The following is a 23,590-nucleotide window of genomic DNA, read 5'->3' as shown; positions in this document are numbered from 1 at the left end:
AGTCTGAGATCAAGGAGCTGGCTGGTTCAGTGTCTGGTGAGGCTGTCTCCCTGGCTTATCGACAGCTGTCTTCTGCCTGTGTGTCCACATTGTCTTTCCTTGGTGTGCTTGTGAAGAAAAAGACAGAGAGACACCAATAGACATAGGTGTCTCTTCCTCTTCTTGTAAGGGCACGAATCCCATCATGAGGGCCCTGCCCCTCCCAAAGGAGGTAATATCATCACATTGGGGGTTAAGGCTTTGATGTATGCATTCTGAGAGGACACAAATATTCAGTCTGTAACAAACATATACCATAACATGACCTGTAAGCTTTGCATTCTCAGGAGGATGAGACTCAGAAAAATATGACACACACAACTTACATAGCACAAGGCAGCAAGTGGTAAGAGCAATATGAATGGTCAGAAATTACATTTCTGGGCATTATGTGGTTAAAGTGTGTTGTATAGTGGTCCTCAAATTGTGGTCTGCAGCTCAGTGACATCAGCACCACCTGGAAACTTCTAGAATACAAATTCTACATCTTTTGATTTAGTAGATCTTTTGATTTAGGTTTTGCTCTAGGATTGGGGCCAAATCATCTGTGTTTTAACAAGCCCTCTGGGTGATTTTGATGAGTGCTAAAACTTGAGAAAATCAGTGTGGTGAATGCTATGTGCTGTGCCCACACGCCCCATGAAAGATGGAAGGATTTATTTCCCTAGCTGCTGAGAATGCTGTTGGGTCTTCTCACCCAAGCCCACACCCCTTTCCAGAGGTTGTCTGCATCCAGTGACTGGCTGATGCAGGAATTTAAAAGCCCCATTTCTCACTCCAATGAAAGGCCACCTCATCTTCAGAGCTCCTTGGGTTGACTGTGGTCTTTGTTGAAATTTCATTGCAGCCCAACTCTCCTTTGCCCAGTCTGCTTCCTTATCATCTATTCCACAGGCGCTAATCTTAACAGCACCCCGTAATAATCTCCCCCTCTTCGTCTCAGAGTCTCCTTCCCCAGGAACCCAAACACATGCCTCAAAGAGGAAATGGGATTTGAGTTGAGGCTTTAAAGAAGGATGGGAAAGAAGTCAATTAGCAATGAAGGGAGGGGGTGGTAGGATCTGAGATGGGACATGTTCCACAGGAGGAAAGCATTGTGAGCCAAACTTATCCTTAGGCTTGTTTAGGAAATGGAGAACTACCCAGATAGGCCAGATGATAAAATGAGAAGGGACTTGTGGGCTTTGATGAAAAAGTAGGTTGTGGAAGCATTAAGGTGCCCTGGTAAAGAATTTGGACTTGATCCTAAAGATAATGTCAGATTCATGACACTAACATTTATTAGTTTGTTCACTCAACAGTGTCCAGTAAGTGCTAGACAGACAGCAGTGAGCAAAAATGGATCTGGTCCTAGTCCTCAAGGAGCTAACAGTCTAATGCAGGGCTAGACATAAACCAATCATACAAATGTCAAATTTGCACACACATACCAAATTAAAGTGTTCCAAAGACCTATGAAGTGTAGACACGATGCGTGGACCCTAAGTTGAGACCCTCTCTATTTTTTTTGTTTTTTGTTTTTTTCTAGTTGGACTATGAATGCTTTGAGAATAAAGATAACTTTTGTAGAAATTCTACATTTCTAGAATGTAGCATAGTAGGTACTCAGAAACATTTGCTGAATGAATTATGAGCTAAGAAACTCGACTTCACACCACATAGCAGATGTTTGTGACTGAAAGAATGAATGAAATGAATGAATGAATGAATAATAAAATTGTTTAGCTGCCTAGATGGTTCAGCCAGAACTCCTTCCCTAGTGGTAGTCTTAACAAAGAAAGATAAGGACAAGGTGTCATATTTCCGAAGCTACACTGACTTCATTTTAAGAATTGGTAAGAGATTTCAAGTGATTATGTGCCCCTTTACCTGTGTTAAAATGCCCTTTCTTCCTGGAAGGATGATGATAGTAAGTATTAATTTATTTTTAAATACTCTTACTATGCAAAAATGTAAAAAAAAAAAAAAAAGTAGCTAAAATTGCTTTAAACTAGCCAGAATTTGGGGAACAATTCTACAGGGTCAGTTAAGATAGTGAAAGGTTCTGGTGTCTGTTGAAGGTCAAGGATTAGTTTTTGAGCTGTTCTTAATTCCCACCCTTGAAAGAGCTTCGGATGTATACCAATGAGTCTAGGATTGCAGGTGGGGTGGGAGGAAGTGAGGAAAGGGGAAGGAGGTTATTTTCATGAGTTGGGGAAGATAGGAGGAACAGATTGATAAAAAAGCAAACACCTCTAAAATAAACAGCAAATACAAATGCACTTTGTAAAACTCCTTGAGGGCAAATGGAAGCTCTGAGCAGATTCCATTATGTTCAAATACAGGTTAGGAGAAATAGGTCTCAAATTTGTTTGGAAGTACTTCTCTGTGTCCACTTACTATGCGTAAATGCTTTGAGGTGTTGGCAGTTTCAGAAAAGAAGACAGAAGTGGACAAGGGGTGGAGGTAGGGTAGAATGTGGGCTGGCCAGAGAGGGGGACATGGTGAGCAGAGGCCATGGGACATATGGGGTTGTAATTAGTGGCATCAGCACTCTGTAATTGGCTTCCCTTATAAGCAGGGAGCATTGGGTGTGTCTGGACCAGAGAACTAACAAAGTTAGCAAAGCAGTACGCAGCAGGGATGGTTATGCAGTAAATCAAGTAATTCGTATTTTCCCAGTTCAACCATGGGAATGTGGCATTGAGGACAACCTGGGAAGCTGGCGGAGGAAAATGAATGACAAGGAGACAGCAGGCTGATGAGAGTGGTGAATAGCCAGCTAGCAGCAAACAGAAACAGGAGAAGGAAGGAGGAAGAGAAAGGGAAATAAAATAGAATATATCGTTGGCTGTTTTGTTATTTTAGCCACCTTTAAATACGCAGCATAGGAAATGGAATGTAAGAAATCCCAGCAATAAAGAAAAAAAGATATCAGGATGAAGAAACTCCAGAGTATTCTACAAAGAAGGAAAGGGTAAGAATAATTTAAAGTAAAATATCTCGGGGCACCTGGCTCAGTCCGTTAAATCTCCCAACTCCTGCTCGGGTCATGATCTTGTGGTTCGTGAGTCCGAGCCCCTCATAGGGCTCTGTGCTGACAGCTCAGAGCCTGGAGCCTGCTTCAGATTCTGTTTGTGTGTCTCTCTCCCTGCCCGTCCCCCACTTGCGCTCTGTCTCCCTCTCTCTCTCAAAAAGAAATAAACAGTTAAAAAAAAAAAAAAAAAAGGTAAAATATCTCATGGCGCCTGGGTGGCTCAGTCAGTTAAGCATCTGACTCTTGATTTTGGCTCAGGTCATGATCTCACAGTTCCTGAGATTGAGCCCTGCATCGGGCTCTGTGCTCACAGTTCAGAGCCTGCTTGGGATTCTCTCTCTCTTTCCCTCTCTTTCTGCCCCTTCCCGACTCATGTTGTCTCTGTCAAAATAAACTTAAAAAAAAATAAAGCAAAATTCCTCCCCCCGCCCACCCCTCTAATGCCCTCTGAAGGCAAAGGTAAGCAACCTGCTTCCTTAAGCTTCTTCCCAAAGGGAATACCAGTTGTTAAGGTGGGGGATGAGAGAGGGCATATGGTTTTTCAAAGAGGACCACAGAGAATTGAAGTGAGAGATGATGTGGAAAGGTAGGAAGGGGCCTTCTTGCCATGTTGAGAAGTTTGGGCTCCATCCTGAGTGTGATGAGAAGTCATGGGAAGGTTTAGAGGTGGGGAGAATGCACAGTAGGGATGGTGAGGCTGGAGGCCAAGAGGCTGTTGCAGGGAAGAAATGATGGAAACATGGCACAAAATGATAAAACAGGTGAATAAAACAGGTTTTAGACACGTCTGCAGGGGATTTGCAGGACTTCGTGGTTGAAGTGAGGAGGAGGAGGAAGAGGCACGGACAGCTTGTAGCTTTAGCCAATGAAGTGAAAAGTAATCCTATTAACTGAATAGCTGTATACATAAGAATAGAGGAGATTTTTATTATCTTGGGGAAATCCCTAATAGTTTTAAAGCAAAAAGGAACTCCAACTTCAGATTTTGCCTATAATTTTAGCTACACTTAAATGGCCAAAGACAGGTGTCCTTTCACTTAAATGATTCACAGACCTCCTTTAGGAGTTTATTCTAATATTTTCATAACCTGTACCACCAAGACACTCCTACTGTTATATTGAATCTAAATGAATTTTGATGTAACCAAAGATGTCTATGGTAATATACTGTCTGTTCTGTTCTGTATAGCAGTGTTAACACAGAAATAGGTCTGAAATGATATCAAAATTTATATAGTACGTTATAGCCTATATACATCCATTATTTTATGTGAGCCTTGCTAGGGAAGCTGGCTCATCCCTTCCTTATAAGTGTGAAGGCCAGACAGCTTGTGGGAGAGCTATAGGCAATACGTAGAAATAGTTAATAGTTACAAACCAAGTTATCTTCCTACTTGGACAAAAATATCTTCATAATCACAAGAATGGAAAGCATGTATAAAGTCTTTTTCATATGACTGAAAATAGGCAAAATATCAGATATGACTAAACTTAATTATCCTTGCTCATGCATGGGCACCCAACCGAACTGGCAATGTGTAGATGGATAATAAAATAATGACCTGAGTCATAATTATATATTTATTTCAAAGACTCTATTTTTTCTTATTTTCTTTTTAGTAAAATCATAAACTGTGTTGTTATAAGCAAGATTTTCATATAGTTCGTGTTCTATTAACAATCATATTAAATGAGACCATCTTGGGGCACCTGGTGGCTCAGTCAGTTAAGCACCCTACTTCAGCTCAGGCCATGATCTTGCGGTTCATGGGTTTGAGCCCTGCGCTGGGCTCTGTGCTGATAGCTCACAGCCTGAAGCCTGCTTTGGATTCTGTGTCTCCTTCGCTCTCTCTGCCCCTCCCCCACTAGTGTCTATCTCTCTCTCAAAATAATAAACACTAAATAGATAAATAAATAAATGAGACCATCTTTCCGGAGTCAGTGTAGCTCTTTGATATATATTTTTTTTATTAATTTCAATTTGAGAAAGCTTCACTCTGCAAAGACAGATTTGAAAATAAACCATGGAATTTACTTATCGTCTTCAAACACTGTAATGGGATTGCATTTAATGAATTATTATTGCAGAAAGTATTTTAATTTTAAAAAATAAACTATCACAACTATCAATTTTAACCGTTTCTTAAAGTAATATAATGACAACCAAGTAGTGTGAAGTAATGTGCAGAACCAATATCAAACTTCTAGACTGCACATCTACAAGTTTAAAAGTAATATGAATTGTTTAATGTTGCCAAATGTGTGTCTCCATGTGCAAGTGTAATGAATACAGTGCTAATGTGTGAGTACGCCTGCAACTACAAACAAACAGAAAGAGAAAGGAGAAAACTAGCATTCAACACTACAAGGGAACCACACTTTGTTATTTAAGAATTGCATTCATGCCATCTGAAAGGAAGGACCTGACAAGTTAATGGCTTCATTTATGTTCTTATCAAACCAAACACTTGTGTGCTTCAAAATCTCACTGTACTCTGAAGCAGTGGTCATCTCTGATAGTGGTAATGGCCACAATCACAGCATTAGGCACACTTGTGTCTGGTTTTAGGGCACAAGGTGACTGGAGAAGCATTTCTCTGGAACCTGAAGAGTTTTTCCTGAGAGCAATGTTCAGCATCATTGGTTATCAGCTTCCAAAGGAGAGGCACTCGTGTCTTCTTCCCTTTTCCTATAACAGCTTAATGGAGGTATAAATCATATAACAGAAAACTCACCCCTTGAGAGTGTTTTTTAGTACATACATTTACCCTAAGAGCAACCCTGTACCTATTAGGAATCACTTCCTATACCTCCCTCCCCATCAGCCACTGGCAAATACTAATCTTCTTTATATCTCTATGGAATTGCCTATTCTGCATATTTCATTCAAACAGAATCATATAATATGTAGCCTTTTTGTATCTTGCTTCTTTCATTTAGCATAATATTTTCAAGGTTCATCCATGTTGTGGTGTATATCAATACTTTTTATTCCTTTTTATGGGTGAATTTTGTTCCACAGTAAGGATACCACATTTTGTTTATTTATTCATCAGTCAATGGACATTTGGGGTGGGTCAACTTTTTCACTATTATGAATAATGCCACTATGAATATTTGTGTACCAGCTTTTCTGTGAACATGTTTTTGTTTCTCCGGAGCTCATACCTAGGAATGGAGTTACTGGAACATGTGGTTTACTTTATATCTAATGTTTTAAGGAATTAACCCAAAGGCTTTACAAAATAGCTGTGCAGTTTTACACCTCCACCAGCAATATATGAAGGTTCCAATTTCTCCATGTCCTTGTTAACACTTGTGTCTTTTAAAATTTTTTTAATTTTTTAAATCCAGTGTGGGGCTTGAACTCACAGCCCTGAGATCGAGTTCCTGAGCTGAGATCAAGAGTTGGGTGCTTAACCAACTGAGCCACCCAGGTGCCCCTGTGTCTTTTTTTTATTATAGCTATCCTAGTACTGAGTAATGGTGGTAAACCCTTTACAAGGTTTAACTCATTTGATCTTCCCAATATTGCTATATCCAGAAAAGGGAATTCAGATTTAGAGAGGTTCAGTAACTTGCTTAACACTAATACACTGAAAAGTGCCAAAGCTGAAATTAGAAATATGTTGCATAAATACTCTTTGAACACTCAGGAGAATGAAAACAATTTGGGCAAGTTTCACCTCCCCCCACCCTTTTAACAAGACCTTCCTGAGTTTAAAATCTTCTGTTCTATCCAAGTTAGTCTCCCGTTGATATCCTGAATCTACTCCTGCCTTATGCTTCAGAGCTAACTGGTTCTGAGACATAATATTGAGAATAAGAGGGAGAAGGAAATAGTTCCAATTAAAGCAAAAATTTCCATTTAGCCACTGATAATTTGTAAATATAAATTTGGAATTTTAAAAAATCATTAAAAATCAATTTGAAAAGCCTAATTTTCGAAGTATGATCTTCATTACTCTTGGGCCAAAATTGTTTCCAAGGTGCACATTTCCAGTTTCAATGAAGTCAGTGGAAACTGACTTCAAATTGAAGCCAATTTTTATGTTTTAATTCCATAAAGATATATGCTACCTTTTAACCTTCTAATTTACAGTAATTTATAATTATAAAATGTTTACATATTATTATATTAACAGTTACACAGAACCATATCTATTAGTTTGTTCTCAAAAATAGAAGTGTCACCATTTTTAAAAACATGGTAATAAAGTAAATGCATTTAACTCAGTGTTTAGGAAGGACTTGGAATAGACTCTTTTGACTCTTAGGTTAGGAATTTTTTCATTCCTAACTTATGTTTGACTTTCCTAAGGGGCAGTATAGTGAACTGTCATAAGGGAGGAAAGCAGCACACGACCTGGCACCACAATAACAAGGTTTTCTTGTTTTCCCTTGATCTAGCCTTTCTTTGTCTTTGCTGTCCATTAAATTAAGAAATCTTCCCGAATAGTCATAAGAGAGTTCTTCTTCTGGCAAAATGTCTTTGGCTGCAAAAAGTGCCAACTTGGGTACCATTGAGTCAATTCGGACAGGAATCATCAACAGGTTTGGCTCACAAGAATGGTTAAGAAATCTTCCAATATTTCCTATAGAGGCAGGATCAACAAATGTTTCTATTACCTGCCCACTGTAAACATGTTCTCTGACGGCTATAATGTAATTTGGGTCCTGTATTGTTTGTAACTGAATTCTTCTCTGTACTTCAGAGTATCCCAAAACTTCTCCGGCATATTCACAGACAAACCGTCCTTTTGGTATAAATTCCAAGGTACGAAGTCCCCAGCCTTTTTTATCCGTCTTGAACACCTGGAGTTGGAACTGTAGACCTTGCTGGACCACTCTGTTCTTGCACTGGTCACTGCACTGGCACAGGATATTGCATTCAAAAACCGGGTTGGCACACTTGCCTTGGGATCCTGTATCTATAAGGCAGGAATTATCATCATAGTTCTCTGCATGACGGAGACAGGAGCAAGTACCAGGGAGGCAGGTTTTGAGACAAATGCATCCGGGAAAGGTTATTTGTGTGGGATCGATGTCTGTTCCAGGTCCAGCTACGTGGTCAGGAGTATACTGCAAAACCAGAAATGCTGTAAGTCAGCATTCCATGGCATGTATTTCATACACATTTCAAGCAGCTTTTGGATGAGACACTTCCTAATTCCAACATATATAAAAATAGGTTCAAACGAAACTAACAAAGAACAACAATCTGTTAAAATATTGTTTGAAAACATACCTCTTCAATTTAAAAAGATTAATTTTTACTTTTTTAAAGTGTATTTATTTTGAGAGAGAGAGTTAGTGAGTGGGGGAGGAGCAGAGAGAAAGGGAGAGAGAGAATCTCGAGCAGGCTCGGCAATGTCAGTGCAGAGCCTGATGTGGGGCTTGAACCTGTGAACCGTGAGATTATGACCTGAGCTGAAGTCAAGAATTGGATGCTTCACTGACGGAGCCACCCAGGCACCCCAAGATTAATTTTTACATTTAAAACTCTGTGGTTTTATTTTAGGTATGGGGTAACAAAAGAGAAGTTTTTCTCTCATCAGAAATTGGAAGATTGGTAACTCATTTTGTTTTCTTCTTTAATATCAGAAAAATCAGTGCTGAGTTTAGTTTTTGAATGCAGTTAAGAATTTCGCCCTTGGCTCTTGATCTTTTCACATTTATCTGACAATATAAATGTATGTATGTATTTTTCTTAAATGTTTGCTTATTTTGAGAGAGTGCGTGCATGTGTGCGCACACAAGCGGGGGGAGGGGCAGAGAGAGAGAGGGAGAGAGAGAAAATCCCATTTGGAGCTTCAACAAACCATGAGTTCATGACCTGAGCCAAAATCAAGATTCTGATGCTTAACTGACTGAGCCGCCCAGGCACCCCTGCATGTATGTATTTTATTGAGTCATCGCAGATGCTTTTTGGGGATAAGAAAGTCGTAAATGATAAATAACTTAATGAAAAGTGGACTGTGGAAGAAAGTCTTCCAATGATTTTTAAAGGAATTCTTAACTTGAAGATTACTTAAATTCCTAAATATTCTTTGATGTTCAAAAAAGATACTATTACTTCAGAGTTTTACTTGAGTCTTCACAATGTTAAAAATAGGTAAAATTGGCCAAGAAATTGCAGACAGAATTCCGAAAATCATACTTGTTATATAGATATTAATAAATGTAGATGTATTACATACATGTGAAGAAATCCTGTTTTTATTAAATGGTAAAGAGATAATATGGAAAAGTTTCTTACATTACAGAAAAAGAAGAAAGTCTCAAGTCTAAAAATCTCTGTGTGAAAACTGATCTCCGGTTATTTCCTCACTAGCATAATGAAGCATATTTCCAAACCTTAAAGATTAAAGTACATCTTATTACTTTTTTAATGTTTTTCTTTATTTTTGAGACAGACAGAGCATGAGCAGGGGAGGGGCAGACACACACACACACACACACACACACACACACACACACACAGAATCCGAAGCAGGCTCCAGGCTCTGAGCTGTCAGCACAGAGCCCGACACAGGGCTCGATCTCATGAACCATGAGATCATGATCTGAGCTGAAGTCGGACGCTTAACTGACTGAGCCACGCTGGCGCCCCTAAAGTATCTCTTATAAGCCCAGATATTTCCTTATGTATAGAATAATTTTTGCTTAAATGGAAACTAATTCATTTATTTATACCTGCTGTTAGTGTTCTTGGACCCAATTTCAGTGTGGTGGTAGTGGTGGGGTTTTCCCACACCTCTAACAAGAAATGCTTCAGACACCAGGTCGGTATGCTATAATTCAACTCAGTTCTGACACTATCCAATAGCATCACATTCCACAGTCTAAGGAGTCAGTCCTAAGACTGCTTCCCACCACCTTCAGAAACCAGTCCCAAGCTCAAGTTGTCATATGTGCTTCTAACTGATGGGTTGTATACTGGAGGTTCCCATGACCCCTTCCTTGGACTTCAGACACGAGTCACAAATCCACGTTGTTACTGAACTTATGGCCAACAAGCTGTAAATCAGAAGTTCTCAAAATCCCCTCCTTGGGTTCGATTAATTTGCTAGAATTGCTCACAGAACTCACAGAAAAATTTTACATAGCAGACACCAGTTTATTGTAAAAGGATACAACTCAGAACAGCCAGATGGAAGAGATGAATAGAGCAAGGTATGGGGAGAGGGAGAGGAGCTTCCATGCCGTCCGCAGGCATGCCACACTCGCAGCACCTTTGCTCCCAGCTCTCTGAACCCTGTTTTCTTGGGCTTTTATGGAGGCTTGGTCACAGAGGCAAGATTCATTAAAACTGGCTACTGGCAAATGATTCAACCTCTAGCCCCTCTTGTAGCTGGAGGTTAGGGGTGAGGGTACTGAAAGTTCCAACTCTCAAATCACCTGGTTGTCTCCACTGGCAACCAGCTCTCACCTTCAGGTGCTTTCCAAAACGTGCCTCATTAACATAACAAACGATACCTTTGGCTGCTCTCATCACTTAGTGAATAACAAGGATTCTAGGAACTTGGTGCCAGAAATGGGGACAAAGATCACATATGTATTTCTTATCATAAAATCACAGCTGCGTTGTTCCAAAAAGGATTTAATGAGACTTACAAAGATATAAGATAAATGAACAATACATAGGAAATGTAAGGTGAAGAACAGGAAGAGCTAGTTGAGAGAGCTTAGGCACACAAAGTGTGCCTATCCAGAAGTAAACTGGATGTTTGGTTCTGAGCACAGCCACTTCCAAGAGGGAAATACGATATGACATATGGCTTACACTATCCATAAAGAACATTGTCACTGTTCAGAAGTACTGACTTTTTCCAGTATGGAAACTGGAGGGAAATTTCACCATTGTGTCTGTCTAAACCATTCTCTTCCAGAAAGCAGTTTCATGGGCTGTTTCTCATTCTGACTTTCAACAAAGGCTACTGGCATGCTGCCCATGCAGAGAGAGTAAGAGCAGTACTGTGAGGGACCAGCTGCAGAGGCTTTAATTCAGGGATAGATTTTAAGAGTATCTAGAGGAATGTCTGAACCGCCTATCTCTCAGGACTAAGCTTTGGAGAAAGTATTAAACAACATGTACTTACATACCCTGTGGTGGAGCCTTGGTGTAGCTATGCAGTTAGGCTCAAAACCCTACATTTTAAAAAACGTTGAGCTGGGGTAAGGATTGACATCCTCTGTGTAAGATGAGGAGTATGAGTGGGAGCACCTGCGGGGGAAGGCCAACACTCTGCTTAAAAAGTGATTTGGGGGTGGAGAGCGGAAATAGCTTCTCTTGTTTGTGTCATTTCTTACAGCTTTAGCTTAGTAGAGATATCCTAAAGGGATAAAGAATGGCTTAGAAAAAGATGCCCTATCAGTCAAATTCAATGGCTGCTGTTTTATACAGAATCTACTTCCAGCTTTTGAAAGAGTCAAGGTTGAAACATAAATGGTTATGAGACATTTTAAAAAAGTACTTGCAAAATGAAGATTTTACTGTTTCTCTGTTAAACTTCCCATGAAGAATTCTTTTAAATTAATTTCTTCTTAAAAGTGCACATATTTTTAAAGTACCATATAAATCACTAAAGTCTAAAGTGATTTTTTTTTTTTTGGACACAGATAATTCCTTTTAAAATCAAGTCTGACTTATTGCCGTTTTCTAACCAGAAGAGCATATTATTCTTTGTTGAATTTATTTGGGTGTGGTGAGGTTTGGAAAAATACATTTATTTTCTTATTTTTATTTACATATTTAAAAAAAGATATTGGAGAATCTAGTGATAGAGTTTTTGTTTTTTTTTTTAAATTCTGGAATTTAAACTTGATGCACAATCTAAGGTCTTTTAGAGATAGATTATAAATAATTCCAAATGAGCTGCAGACACCTTCCAAAAGATAATAGAGACCTCTGGATAAACTTCTTGTTTGAAGAGAATATTTGTTTTCCCTTATGGATGTAATCCTTAACCCTGATACCAATGCTTAACACAAATCATTTTATCTCCATATATTTCCATTTTCTCTTCCATAAACAGTCAGTAAAATACCACTCCAGGAAGATGATTCACCTGACTTAGAAAAATGGCTAAAGAATAATCTTTTGAAAACCATTTCTAATTTAACATGATTTACAGGTATCTAACTACATATTGAAAAGTTGTTTTCAGAAATAATCTGATGTCACTGACCTGATATTCTATTCAAATATTATGTTATGCAAATTGTTAACTTTTGAGAATCTGAAAGCTAATGTTTAGTGCATCATAAATGGGGAGTCAGTTGACCTGAGTTTAAACACTCCCAATTTGTAGCTCTTTCCATAGTCTGTCCTCTACTTCCTGGAACAAAGCCCAGGACCAAACTGATTCAGAAAAAAGGGTGGTACTCTGAGGATTTTTGTGCTTACCTTCAACCAAGGAGAGATCAAAGCTTGAGGAATGAGACCAAAGAGGACATGTTTTTACTCATCCAGCATCTGTTCCTTTTCTTCTGATAACAGCACCTTGACTTCTCAGGGAAACCTTCCCACTACTGTCTCAGTGGTTAGGATGGGGGATACTTGGTTAATCAGGTCATCATTTGTTCCTTTCAACAGTGTTTGGTTGGATCTGCTCGGTACTTAAGCCAGATCAATGAAAAATAATTCTTGGGGTGCCAGGGTGACTCAGTCAGTTGAGTGTCCAACTTCGGCTCAGGTCATGATCTCACGGTTCATGGGATTGAGCCCTACATTGGGCTCTGTGCTGTCAGTGCAGAGCGGCCTTTGGATCCTCTACCCCCTCTCTCTCTGCCCCTCCCCCGCTCATGCTCACTCTCTCTCTCAAATAAACATAAAAAAAAAGATTCTGGGATTTCTGCTTAAACAATCAGCAAGAGACATCCTCATTCTACCTGTTCACCTGGAAATCTCAAATTCTACTGCATATGTAAGACCTACTGAATGTGTAGCCAACCAGCGGAAAGAGGAGCAGGTGTGCAAAGGGTGGAGGTGGTAGAAAGAAATATCTGATGACATCGTTAGAGTTCTTATATCTGGACATGCCTATAATTACCAATCTTGGACTTTGCTGTTATGAGGCAATTCCTTCCTTTTTATGCTTGAGTTAGTTTATATTGTATTTTTATTTCTCGCAAATGACTTTTTTCTTTTTTATAATTTATTTATTTATTTTGAGAGAAGAGAGTGAGTGAGCAGGGGAGGGGCAGACCGAGAGAGACAGAGAGAGAATCCCAAGCAGGCTCTGTGCTGTCAGTGTGGAGCCCGATGCAGGGTTTGATCCCATGAACTGTGAGATCATGACCTGCGCTGAAATCAAGAGTCAGACACTGAACCACACAGGCGCCCCACAGACAAATGACTCTTTATTGATATACTCATGGTGGAAGCTGACAATGGTTCCAGGAAATGGCTGAAAAATTTAGTCAAAGATATAAATGGTAATGAGAATTCAGGTCTCCAATTGGGAGATGAGGCTAAGGCAAAATGTGCAGGAGGCCAGAGATGCCTGTGACAGGCAATGGTGGAGTTTTTTTTTTTTTTTTTAATGTTTCCTTATTTTGAGAGAGAGCATGAGCTGGAGGAGGGACAGAGAGATAGGAGAGAGAGAATCCCAAGCAGGCTCTGCACTGTCAGCCCAGAGCCGTACACAGGGCTTGATCCCACAGATCATGAGATCGTGACCTGAGCAGAAATCAAGAGTTGGATGCTTAACCAACTGAGACACCCAGGCTCCCCAGTGGAGAACTTCTTAATGTAGAGCATGGAATGTCCTAAAGGAGACACGTACAGAACATAGACACGTATACAATCCTCTTGTTAGCATTGTGACTTAGGGCAAGCTTCAGGTAAGCACCTATAAAACAAGAATAATACCTGTACCTGCCCCCCACCCCAGGTATTATTAAATTTAAATAACTAACACCATACTCAGTGCCAGGCCCTTTATATCTTTAGAATAGTAGCTTCCTTCAATGCTTCTAGATGTTATTTCTAGGTTTTATATTTAAAACATCATATATTTCTGGCACATTACTTAATCTCTCTAAATATTTCCTTTCTGTCTATCTCAAAGGTGGCTGTGAAGGAAAATAAAGTCAAAGAATCCATGTACAAAGCTTACTCTAGTGGCTGGCACATAAGTGTTCATTATGAATTATGTAGGCTATCTAGTAGGGTGGTAGAAACAACAGATTCTGAAGTTAAATTTTCCAGGTTCAAACATAGTCAAACCAAAATTATCTCTAGGAGACCATGTGACTATATTCCTATCTTCCATTACTTATTCATCTTGAAAGGGAGGAAACTAAGACTTGACCCAGCACACACATCTTTCATTCATCCACAAATATTGCCTTATTGCCCATTATGTGCACGTGCCAGGATTTAGAAAGAACCAGTCAGAAAAATACAAAAAGGACACAAAGAATGGGATTTTTATCATTTCTTTGTATTGTAATAACATAAATTTTACTTTTTCTTGGTATGTATCAAAATGCAAACATTGATCATGCAAGAGTTGGGAATAAATGCAAAATGACAAAGGCAAAATTATGTAGTAGAAACCAGATCCTTGAAGAACTGGGTGGAGATTTCAAGTTTTTTGACACAAAACTTAAAACTTTTTTATAAACCATCGCCACTCAAGAAGCCCAGGAGACATCATGTTGAAAAGCAAATACAGGGGCGCCTGGGTGGCGCAGTCGGTTAAGCGTCCGACTTCAGCCAGGTCACGATCTCGCGGTCCGTGAGTTCGAGCCCTGCATCAGGCTCTGGGCTGATGGCTCGGAGCCTGGAGCCCGTTTCCGATTCTGTGTCTCCCTCTCTCTCTGCCCCTCCCCCGTTCATGCTCTGTCTCTCTCTGTCCCAAAAATAAAATAAAAAACGTTGAAAAAAAAATTAAAAAAAAAAAAAAAAAGAAAAATACACCTCCTTGGCTAGTCTCAAACGCAATCTCTCTCTTTTCTGAACTAGACCTGCACTTATTAAAAGCATGAACTTTGGGATTTAAATGGCATGGCCTGTAGGGGTCTCCAGTTGTCTACACAAGACTACAAGTGTAAGTCTTGTTTTTCTAACAAATATATGTCTCAAAGAAATGGTACTGTGATTTGGGGTATGACACGGTAATGGGGGATGAGTTACTTTTCAGAGTGCTAGGCACAGGGCAGCTGGCTTAGGAAATATTTTTTGGCTGCTTGATTGCACTTCTTGATAACTTCTGATCAGAAGTCTGACTTTTCTAAGTCACATTCTATATCAAAGCCCCAGAAACCTAACTATGACACTGCATAATATTTTGGGCTTAAAACCTAGGCCTTGATTCTGAATTTTAAGGAAGTGCTGTGAAAATCTTCATTCCTTTTTTGGTTGTGTTGAAACACCAGCTACATGAATCTTTGTACTTGGCCTCTACCCCATGAGTTTGTTTTTGCTTCAAGCAGCTATTAAGAGCGTGTGAGCCAGATAATTCTTGTCAAGGCCAAGCTGAAATCTTAATGTTTGAAGTTGGTTTCAGAAACCTGAAAAAAAGGCTAGATTCAACACTCAGTTGAAGAAAATCAATTAGTTTACTTTCTGTTTGGCTTTCAACACAGATGGCATTATGATAGGCTTGTTTCCAGTATGAACATGTGAATGTTCTTTTTGCCTTTTCACACAGTACTCAAAGACAAATTAGACACAAAGTTATTTTTAACTTGAGTTTTTCATGCCTTAATTCCTATGTGTGTACATGCCTGTGAAGGCAGGGTTTGGGGTAAGCAAGCTGTTTTGACCTTTCATAAGACTTGTTTTGTGCTCTATGAATATATGAAAGCAAACTAGTTAAAGGCACTTCAGGCTTGTCATAAATATGTTTCAAGCATGTTTTATCTTCTTGGTAAGACTATAAGCTCCTTGAGGAAGGATCTTAGTAATCCTGACTCTATCCAGAGCTATGCATATAGGCTGGCAGCTAGAATACTGTGGGATTGAGTCTTGGTCTCCAGATTTTCACTTATGCCCATTAACTGTAGGTGTAAGTATCAGTCATAAGGCTTCCTTTCTCCTCCCTCTACCCTCTCCTCCTGACCCCCATAGCAAATGAATGCTTTCTATATGGTCTTGTAAACTCAAAAGAAAAGTTGTCACCATTTTATCTTCTATGTCTAGCTTAACGCCTAGCACATTATACACAATCAATTATTTGCTGAATAAAGAAAACATTTGTCAGGATTTTGGACCACATATTCAGCAGTGTTTGGTACTGAATAAGCTTTTAGGGATTAGAGTTGAATCCCACAAGTGTTTGGTCCCAGCCAACTATATTATTAACCATAAACTGCCTGAGGTAGTTTGAGGAAAAATAACCTTTTCTGACATTAATATCCTGCCCACTCTGAAAACTGCTATTGAATCTACTGTTTTATTTGAGCTTCACAACAACCCTAGGAAGGAGGGGCAAACGGGGCTCAATACTGACAATGTACATGACAAGGGTTATACATTTTTAATTATTTTCATTTACAGATGAAGAAGCTCAGGCTCCAAGAAATAGCTAAGATGGCCAAGCCCTGAACTCACCCTCTCCTACTTCCAAGTCCAGCGCTCCTTTCACTCCATCATTGTTTTTTAGTCATATTATTTAGGCAACAAGCAGTCCAAGGTCACAGGAGTGGGAAAGTTATTTCAGGAAAGGTTTTGATGTGGTAACAGTGCAGAACATTTCCTGAGTTCTTTTAGCAAACCAGAAGTGCATTTTACTTGTAATTCTCAAAGCAATCCGGGAGAGGCACTATTATTTTAATCGTACACGGGCGGATTCCAAGGCTTAGCTGAGGCTAGTTTATATTTGCAAAAGACCTCAGACCACGAGGGAGACTCAGCAAAGTGTCATCCTAGGGACGATGACCTAAGTTTGTAACCCTACCACTAGGCTGAGGGCCGTTAATACGGCCCATGCCTTATCTTACATATGAGACACCTGACACCAGAGAGGTAAATGATTTGCCCCGATCCCTCAATAAGTTCTGGGGACAGAACCAGGGGAAAAAAGGCCAGTTTCTCAGGGCTGTTTCCAAGGGACCTCACGAAACGCTTGGCTTTGCCCTTCAGGGAACTGCCAGTCTACGGGCAGAAAAGAGGAATATTCTTGTTGTTAAGGTCATTACGGAGGGTTCATAGAAAAAGACTAAAACCGGGGTGCCTGTGTGGCTCGGTCGGTTGAGCGCCAACCTCGCTTCAGGTCATGATCTCACAGTTCCTAAGTTGGAGCACTAGGTCGGGTTCTGCCCTGACAGCTCAGATGGATTCGGTGTCTCCCTCTCTACCCCTCCCCCGCTCATGCTCTGTCTCTCTCTCTCTCTCTCTCTGAAAAATAAACATTAGAAAAATAAAAATAAATAAATAAAAAAGATAAAGACGAAAACCTGAGCATGTAAGAGCTATTCCTGCGCGAAACAGCTCTGCGATGGGGTAAGAAAGAACGTCGAGAAGTACGGGTACCACTTGCGGTATGAGCGCCACAGAACTTCGGCCCGGTGGGGAAGCAACGCACTTGGTCCTTGGGGCTACTCAGCTCCGCCCCCCACCTGGACCCGCGCCAGCTCCACCCGGGTGGCTGAGCCCTCAGTGCCCGTGGCGGGCAAACTTCCCCGGAGAGCTGGGCGCCGGCACCCACCAGCCCCACTCTCTGCGACCGAGCCCCGCCCCCTACCTGGAAAGGCTCTGGCTCCGCCCCCGGGGGCCACGCGCTCACGGGCACGTTCTCCAGGCCGCGCGCAATATCCAGGCGCTCCGTCGGTCTCTCAGGCCCCTCCTTAGACGTTGCCATTCCCGCAAGACTCTCTTTCTACTCTCCCGCGGACATTACCTGTCGTCTCGAGGCGCTGGCCACCTAGATGATTTTGAGCCTCGCAGAGGATGCTGGGAATCACGGGTCGTGCGGCTCCGCTGCCTTTTGGGAGTCGTAGTTTTTCTCTCTCCTTTCACAAGTGGCCTGTGAGGGCGTCTTCTCAGCTTTCCTCTACGTTTTGGTGTGGCTCGCTCTGTTTTGAGCCAGATGCACAACAAATAATACAAAGCTTTGTAAGGTACGGGCATAGCTTTGGAACCATAAAATGAAGTGCTTTAATTTTTCCTGTGAGCCTCAGGGAGGGTTGGAGGTGAAGTCATTTGTGTAGGTTTCTGAGGGCTGGGAAGATTGCGGGAGTGGGGGGAGGAGCGCGCTCTAAGCTGAGTGGGGAGCTGCACAGCAGGGTTTTTCAGGTTCTGGAACTTGGCGTGGAAGTTGGGTGACGTGTGAAGGGGTTTGCTCTCAGGCGGCAGAATAGCCTTTAGGGCGTCGTAAGGCATGTGTGGGAACGCCCTGATTGCGGTATCTGTTTCCTATCAGCTTCCCGTTTCCTAGAAAAAACTCTGCCTCAACAAAGGATTCTGATAAAAACTCGAAATTGCTGAATCCAGTGGGATATTTCCCAAGTTGTCTGACCTGATTGTCCTGTCGCATCTACTTGAAACCCCGTCTCATTGCAGCTTCTGTGGCACCTGCCCTGGATGGGCTGTCCTCTGGCTGACTGTCCTTTCCCGCCTGATTCTGAAATATTGGTGGGTGTCCCTCAGGTTTCTGCCTCTGCTCCTTCTCACTTGCCTTGTCTGGGCTTCCTCAGTAATAGCATTTCCCCACATAGCTTCAAATACTGTTATAAAGTATTAGGTATTCTCTCTCCAGCTCAGACGTGGATATCTGCTTCGCTCTGGTTGTGGATAGCCGATTATTGAACATAAAAAAAAATTTTTTTTATGTTTATTTATTCTAGAGAGAGAGACAGAGCGTGAGCGGGGGAGGGGCAGAGAGAGAGAGAGAGAGAGAGAGAGAGAGAGAGAGACTGAAGCAGGCTCCAGGCTCTGAGCTGTCAGCAGAGTGGATTGCAGGGCTCCAACTCTGGAACCTGGAGATCATGACCTGAGCCCAAGTCAGACGCTTAACTAGCTGAGCCACCCAGGTGCCCCTGATTATTGAACATTTTTCCTGTCTTACAGACACCACAAGTTCATATGGACCTTAGGTGACTAATTCTTCTGCAAATCTTCCTTTTCTCTTTTAAAATAAACCGGGACAGTAATTTGTCCACGATTGCCAGAGTTACTAAAGCAACAAACCAAAGCATTTCCCTGTATTTCTTCCTCACTTTAGACCTCCATAGCTAGGAGCTTCCTGGCCAAATCTTGTTGATTCTACTTTTGTAATTTTTCACATTTTCATTTCTATTTAGTTTCAGGTTGTGGTTTCTTCCTTTGACTCTTGAAATTCTTTTCTTCGAGTCTAACATTCTCCCAAATCACCCTTACTTTATTATACTTTGTTTAAAATCTGTACATAAAACAGACACATAGACCAATGGAATAGAATAAAGAACCCAGAATTGGACCCTCAAATGTATGGCCAACTAATCTTTGACAAAGCAGGAAAGTGTATCCAAGAAAAAAGTCTCTTCAGCAAAGGTTGCTAGAAGAACTGGACAGCAACATACAGAGGAATGAGTGGACCACTTTTTTACACCATACACAAAAATAAACTCAAAATTACGAAAGACCTAAATGTGAGACAGGAAACTATCAAAACCCTAGAGGAGAACGTAGGCAACAACCTCTTTGACCTCAGCCGCAGCAACTTTTTCCTGGACACATCTCTGAAGGCAAGGGAAATAAAAGCAAAAATGAACTATTGGGACCTCATCAAGATAAAAAGCTTCTGCACACCTAAGGAAACGGTCAACAAAACTAAAAAGCAACCGATGGAATGGGAGAGCATATTTGCAAATGACGTATTGGATAAAGGGTTAGTATCCAAAATCTGTAAAGAACTCACCAAACTCCACACCCGAAAAACAAATAATCCAGTGAAGAAATGGAAAAAAGCCATGAATAGAAGCTTTTCCAAAGAAGACATCCAGATAGCCAATAGACACAAAAGACACAAAAGATGCTCAACATCGCTCATCATCAGGGAAATACAAGTCAAAACCACATTGAAAACCACCTCACATCGGTCAGAGTGGCTAAAATCAACAAGTCAAGAAGCAACAGATATGGAGGTGAGGATGTAGAGAAACGGGAACCCTCTTGCACTGCTGGTGGGAATGCAAACTGGTACAGCTGCTCTGGAAAACAGTGTGGAGGGTCCTCAAAAAATTAAAAATAGAATTACCCTATGACCCAGCAATAGCACTCCTGGGAATTTATCCAAAGGATACAGGAGTGCTGATTCATAAGGGCACATGTATCCCAATGTTTATAGCAGCACTATCAACAATACCCAAATTATGGAAAGAGCCCAAATGTTCATCAACTGATGAATGGATAAAGATGTGGTTTGTATATACAATGGAATACTGCTTGGCAATGAGAAAGAATGAAATCTTGCCATTTGCAACAATGTGGATGGAACTGGAGAGTATTATGCAAAGTGAAACAAGCCAGTCAGAGAAAGACAGATATGTTTTCACTTATATGTAGAATTTGAGAAACTTAACAGAAGACCATGGCAGGAGGGAAGGGGAAAAAATAGTTTCAAACAGAGAGGGAGGCAAACCATAAGAGACTTTTAAGTACAGAGAACAAACAGGGTTGATGGTGGGAGGGCAGTGGAGAAGGGAAAATAGGTGATGGGCATTGAGGAAGGCACTTGTTGGGATGAGCACTGGGTGTTGTAACTGAGCGATGAATCATGGGAATCTACTTCCAAAGCCAAGCACACACTGTATACACTGTATGTTAGCCAACTTGACAATAAATTATATTAAAAATAATAATTAAAATCACGTGTTTGTTCCATGTTTCTCTCAGAGTCCACCTTCTGTATCCTGGCTTATAAGGCCCTTGCCTATTTCTTTGGTCTCAAATTTTAACTCCTTGTTCTACTTACATTTTCTCAACCAGTCATGCTACTTGGGCCTCCATACCTTTGGTCACATTATTCTTGTGTCTCCATTGCCTTTTCCCCATACTGTCTGTTTACTCAGCTCAAGTGTCTTCATTTCTGTATCTTTCTTGATCCTGCTTTCTATAGGTTTGGTTATTCTTTTCTTTGGGCTCCCAATTTACTCTATAAGGTATTTCTCTTGGTTTCTGAAACTTTTTAGTGTACTCGCAGGCAAAACTCTCTTATTAAAGTCATAAAAATTACATATACATGGAAGAGATATAGAAAAGAGGGAGGGAGAGAGAAACATTTTAACAAGTAATTTTGGTACATTTATTTGTATGTCTTTTGATACAGGGCCAAAGTCTGTGTGTGTGTGTATGTCCTGGGGGTGGTGTGGGGTATACTGATTAGAATCCATGTCATGCTTACTCTCAATTCCAGTTTGGGGTCTTTAAAATGGTGCAGGAAAGAAAAGACAGTGAAGAAATCTGAGTTCATGATCTGTGTCCCATTCCCCCCCACCCCATTTTTTTATACTTTTCTTAGACCCATTTCAATACAAAACAGTTTTTGGTGGCTTGTCTTCTTTTTTTTTTTTCCCCATGTTTTCCAGAGTGTTGCTCTTAGTTTTTCTGGAGGGAAGAAACTGTTTACACTCATAGTTCATACCATTCCGTTGGTATTAATAGTGTCTTAGTTCATGCTGCTATAACAAAATACTATAGGTTGAGTGTCTTAACAAACATTTATTTTTCACAGTTCTAGAGGCTGGAAGAGTGCCAGCATGGTCAGTTTCTTGGTGAAGGCCCTCTTCTTGGTTTGCAGTGGCTGACTCTTCTCATTGTATCCTTATGTGGGGGAAAGAGAAAGAGCTATTTTTCCCTTCATCTCCTTATAAAATTGAATCATGAGGGTTCTACTCTCATTACATAATTACCCTCAGCGGCCCCACCTCCAAATACCATCACGTTAGGTCTTCAACAAGTGAACTTTAGAGGGTCACAAACATTCAGTCCATACCCAATAGGTTTAGAAATAGATAATCAGGCTTATAATGTGTATCCAGGAACAAGTAAGAAAGTAACTTAGTTTTGCACTGAAGTACACGTGTGATACAAAAACCCATTTTTTTTTCTTTTTAAAATTTAAATTTAATGTACAGTGTGATTTTGGTTTCAGGAGTAGAATTCAGTGATTCATCACTTACATACAACACCCAGTGCTCAGCACAACAACTGCCCTCCTTAGTACCCATCACCCATCTAGCCCATCCCCCACCCACTTCCCTCCATCAACCCATGGTTGGTTCTGTATTGTTAAGAGTCTCAAGTGGTTTGTTTCACTCTCTTCTCTTCCTGCCTTCCCATATGTTCATCTATTTTGTTTCTTGAATTCCACATATGAGTGAAATCATATGGAATTTGTCTTTCTCTGACTCACTTATTTCATTTAGCATAATACATTCTAGCTACATCCACGTCACTGCAGATGGCAAGATTTCATATTTTTTTAAGTTTATTTATTTTGAGAGCCCAACACAGGGCTCCATCTCACAAATCAGGAGATCATGACCTGAGCCAAAATCAAAAGTTGGACCCCTAACTGACTGAGCCACCCAGGTGCCCCAAGATTTCTTTTTGATGGCCGAGTTATATAGCATTGTGTGTGTGTACACACACACACACACACACACACACACACACACCACATCTTCTTTATCCATTCATCAGTCAATGGACATTTGGGCTCTCTCCATGGTTTGGCTATTGTTGATAATGCTGCTATAAACATTGGGGTGCATGTACCCCTTTAAATCTGTATTTTTGTATCCTTTGGGTAAATACCTAACAGTGCAATTGCTGCATCATAGGGTAGTTCTATTTTTAGTTTCTTGAGGAACCTCCATACTGTTCTCCAGAGTGATACACCAGTTTGCATTCCCAAAAAAATTCATTTTTGAGAGCAGGTTTAGAGGGGAAAATAGGAAATTGATTCTATGTAGTAAAATGCCCCAAAGAAATGGAGCATAGAATCTGGAATCAGACATGCCTAAGTTTATAGTTCTACTGGACCAGTTTCTGACCATGGGAAGCAGTAGCTAATATTTATTTATTTGTTTTTATGTGCCAGACACCACTAAAATCTTTCCATGTACTAATTATTTAATTTCCATAATTAGGTATTTGAAACCTTATTAAAATGGCCTACCAAGGATCATTTTAGATTTAACTAAATGTTCAGACTCACAGGACTCTCATAGGCCACATGTGGCATTAGGTTCACTGAGAATGCTCAGCCTGCCATCAGAGAGGCTTCAGATGTTTTGTGGGAATAGTGTATGTGGTCAGTTACACGGCAGGTCACAAAGGTGCCTCAGAACATTCTTCTTTGTCTTCCCAGAGAATGGCTCAAATGCAAGTAGAAGAGAACCTCATTAATAGAGTGTGGGAGCTTCCTGAAATCGAAGTCTTATACCCCTAAGAGCCATAGGCTTAAAGGTAGCTGCCTAGTAAATACTTCATCAGGCATGGTTATGTACTTACTCTTAAACTTAGGAGATATTCATTTATGTAATGCAATCGGCTATAATATAAATAAGGGATATAAGGAAGGTTTAGGTAAAATGCTA

General features: G+C 40.5%; 1 protein-coding gene across 1 annotated transcript; it reads right to left on the bottom strand.

Annotated features, from left to right (window-relative positions):
• Positions 1 to 6,245: 6,245 nt before the first annotated feature.
• On the bottom strand, positions 6,246 to 18,275 carry LOC125929583 (histone-lysine N-methyltransferase SETMAR). The gene is made up of 2 exons (XM_049640896.1): positions 17,752 to 18,275; positions 6,246 to 8,137 (listed from the first exon to the last, which is right to left on the bottom strand). The coding sequence occupies exons 1-2, from the start codon at positions 17,866 to 17,868 to the stop codon at positions 7,352 to 7,354; spliced, it is 903 nt and encodes a 300-aa protein (XP_049496853.1). The 5' UTR covers positions 17,869 to 18,275; the 3' UTR covers positions 6,246 to 7,351.
• Between the last annotated feature and the right edge of the window lie 5,315 nt (positions 18,276 to 23,590).

This window comes from Panthera uncia, chromosome A2 (assembly GCF_023721935.1).
Source record: "Panthera uncia isolate 11264 chromosome A2, Puncia_PCG_1.0, whole genome shotgun sequence".
Classification (NCBI taxonomy): Eukaryota; Metazoa; Chordata; class Mammalia; order Carnivora; family Felidae; genus Panthera; species Panthera uncia.
The sequence above is the reverse complement of the archived record's forward strand: the minus strand, read 5'-3'. Positions and strand labels throughout refer to the sequence as shown.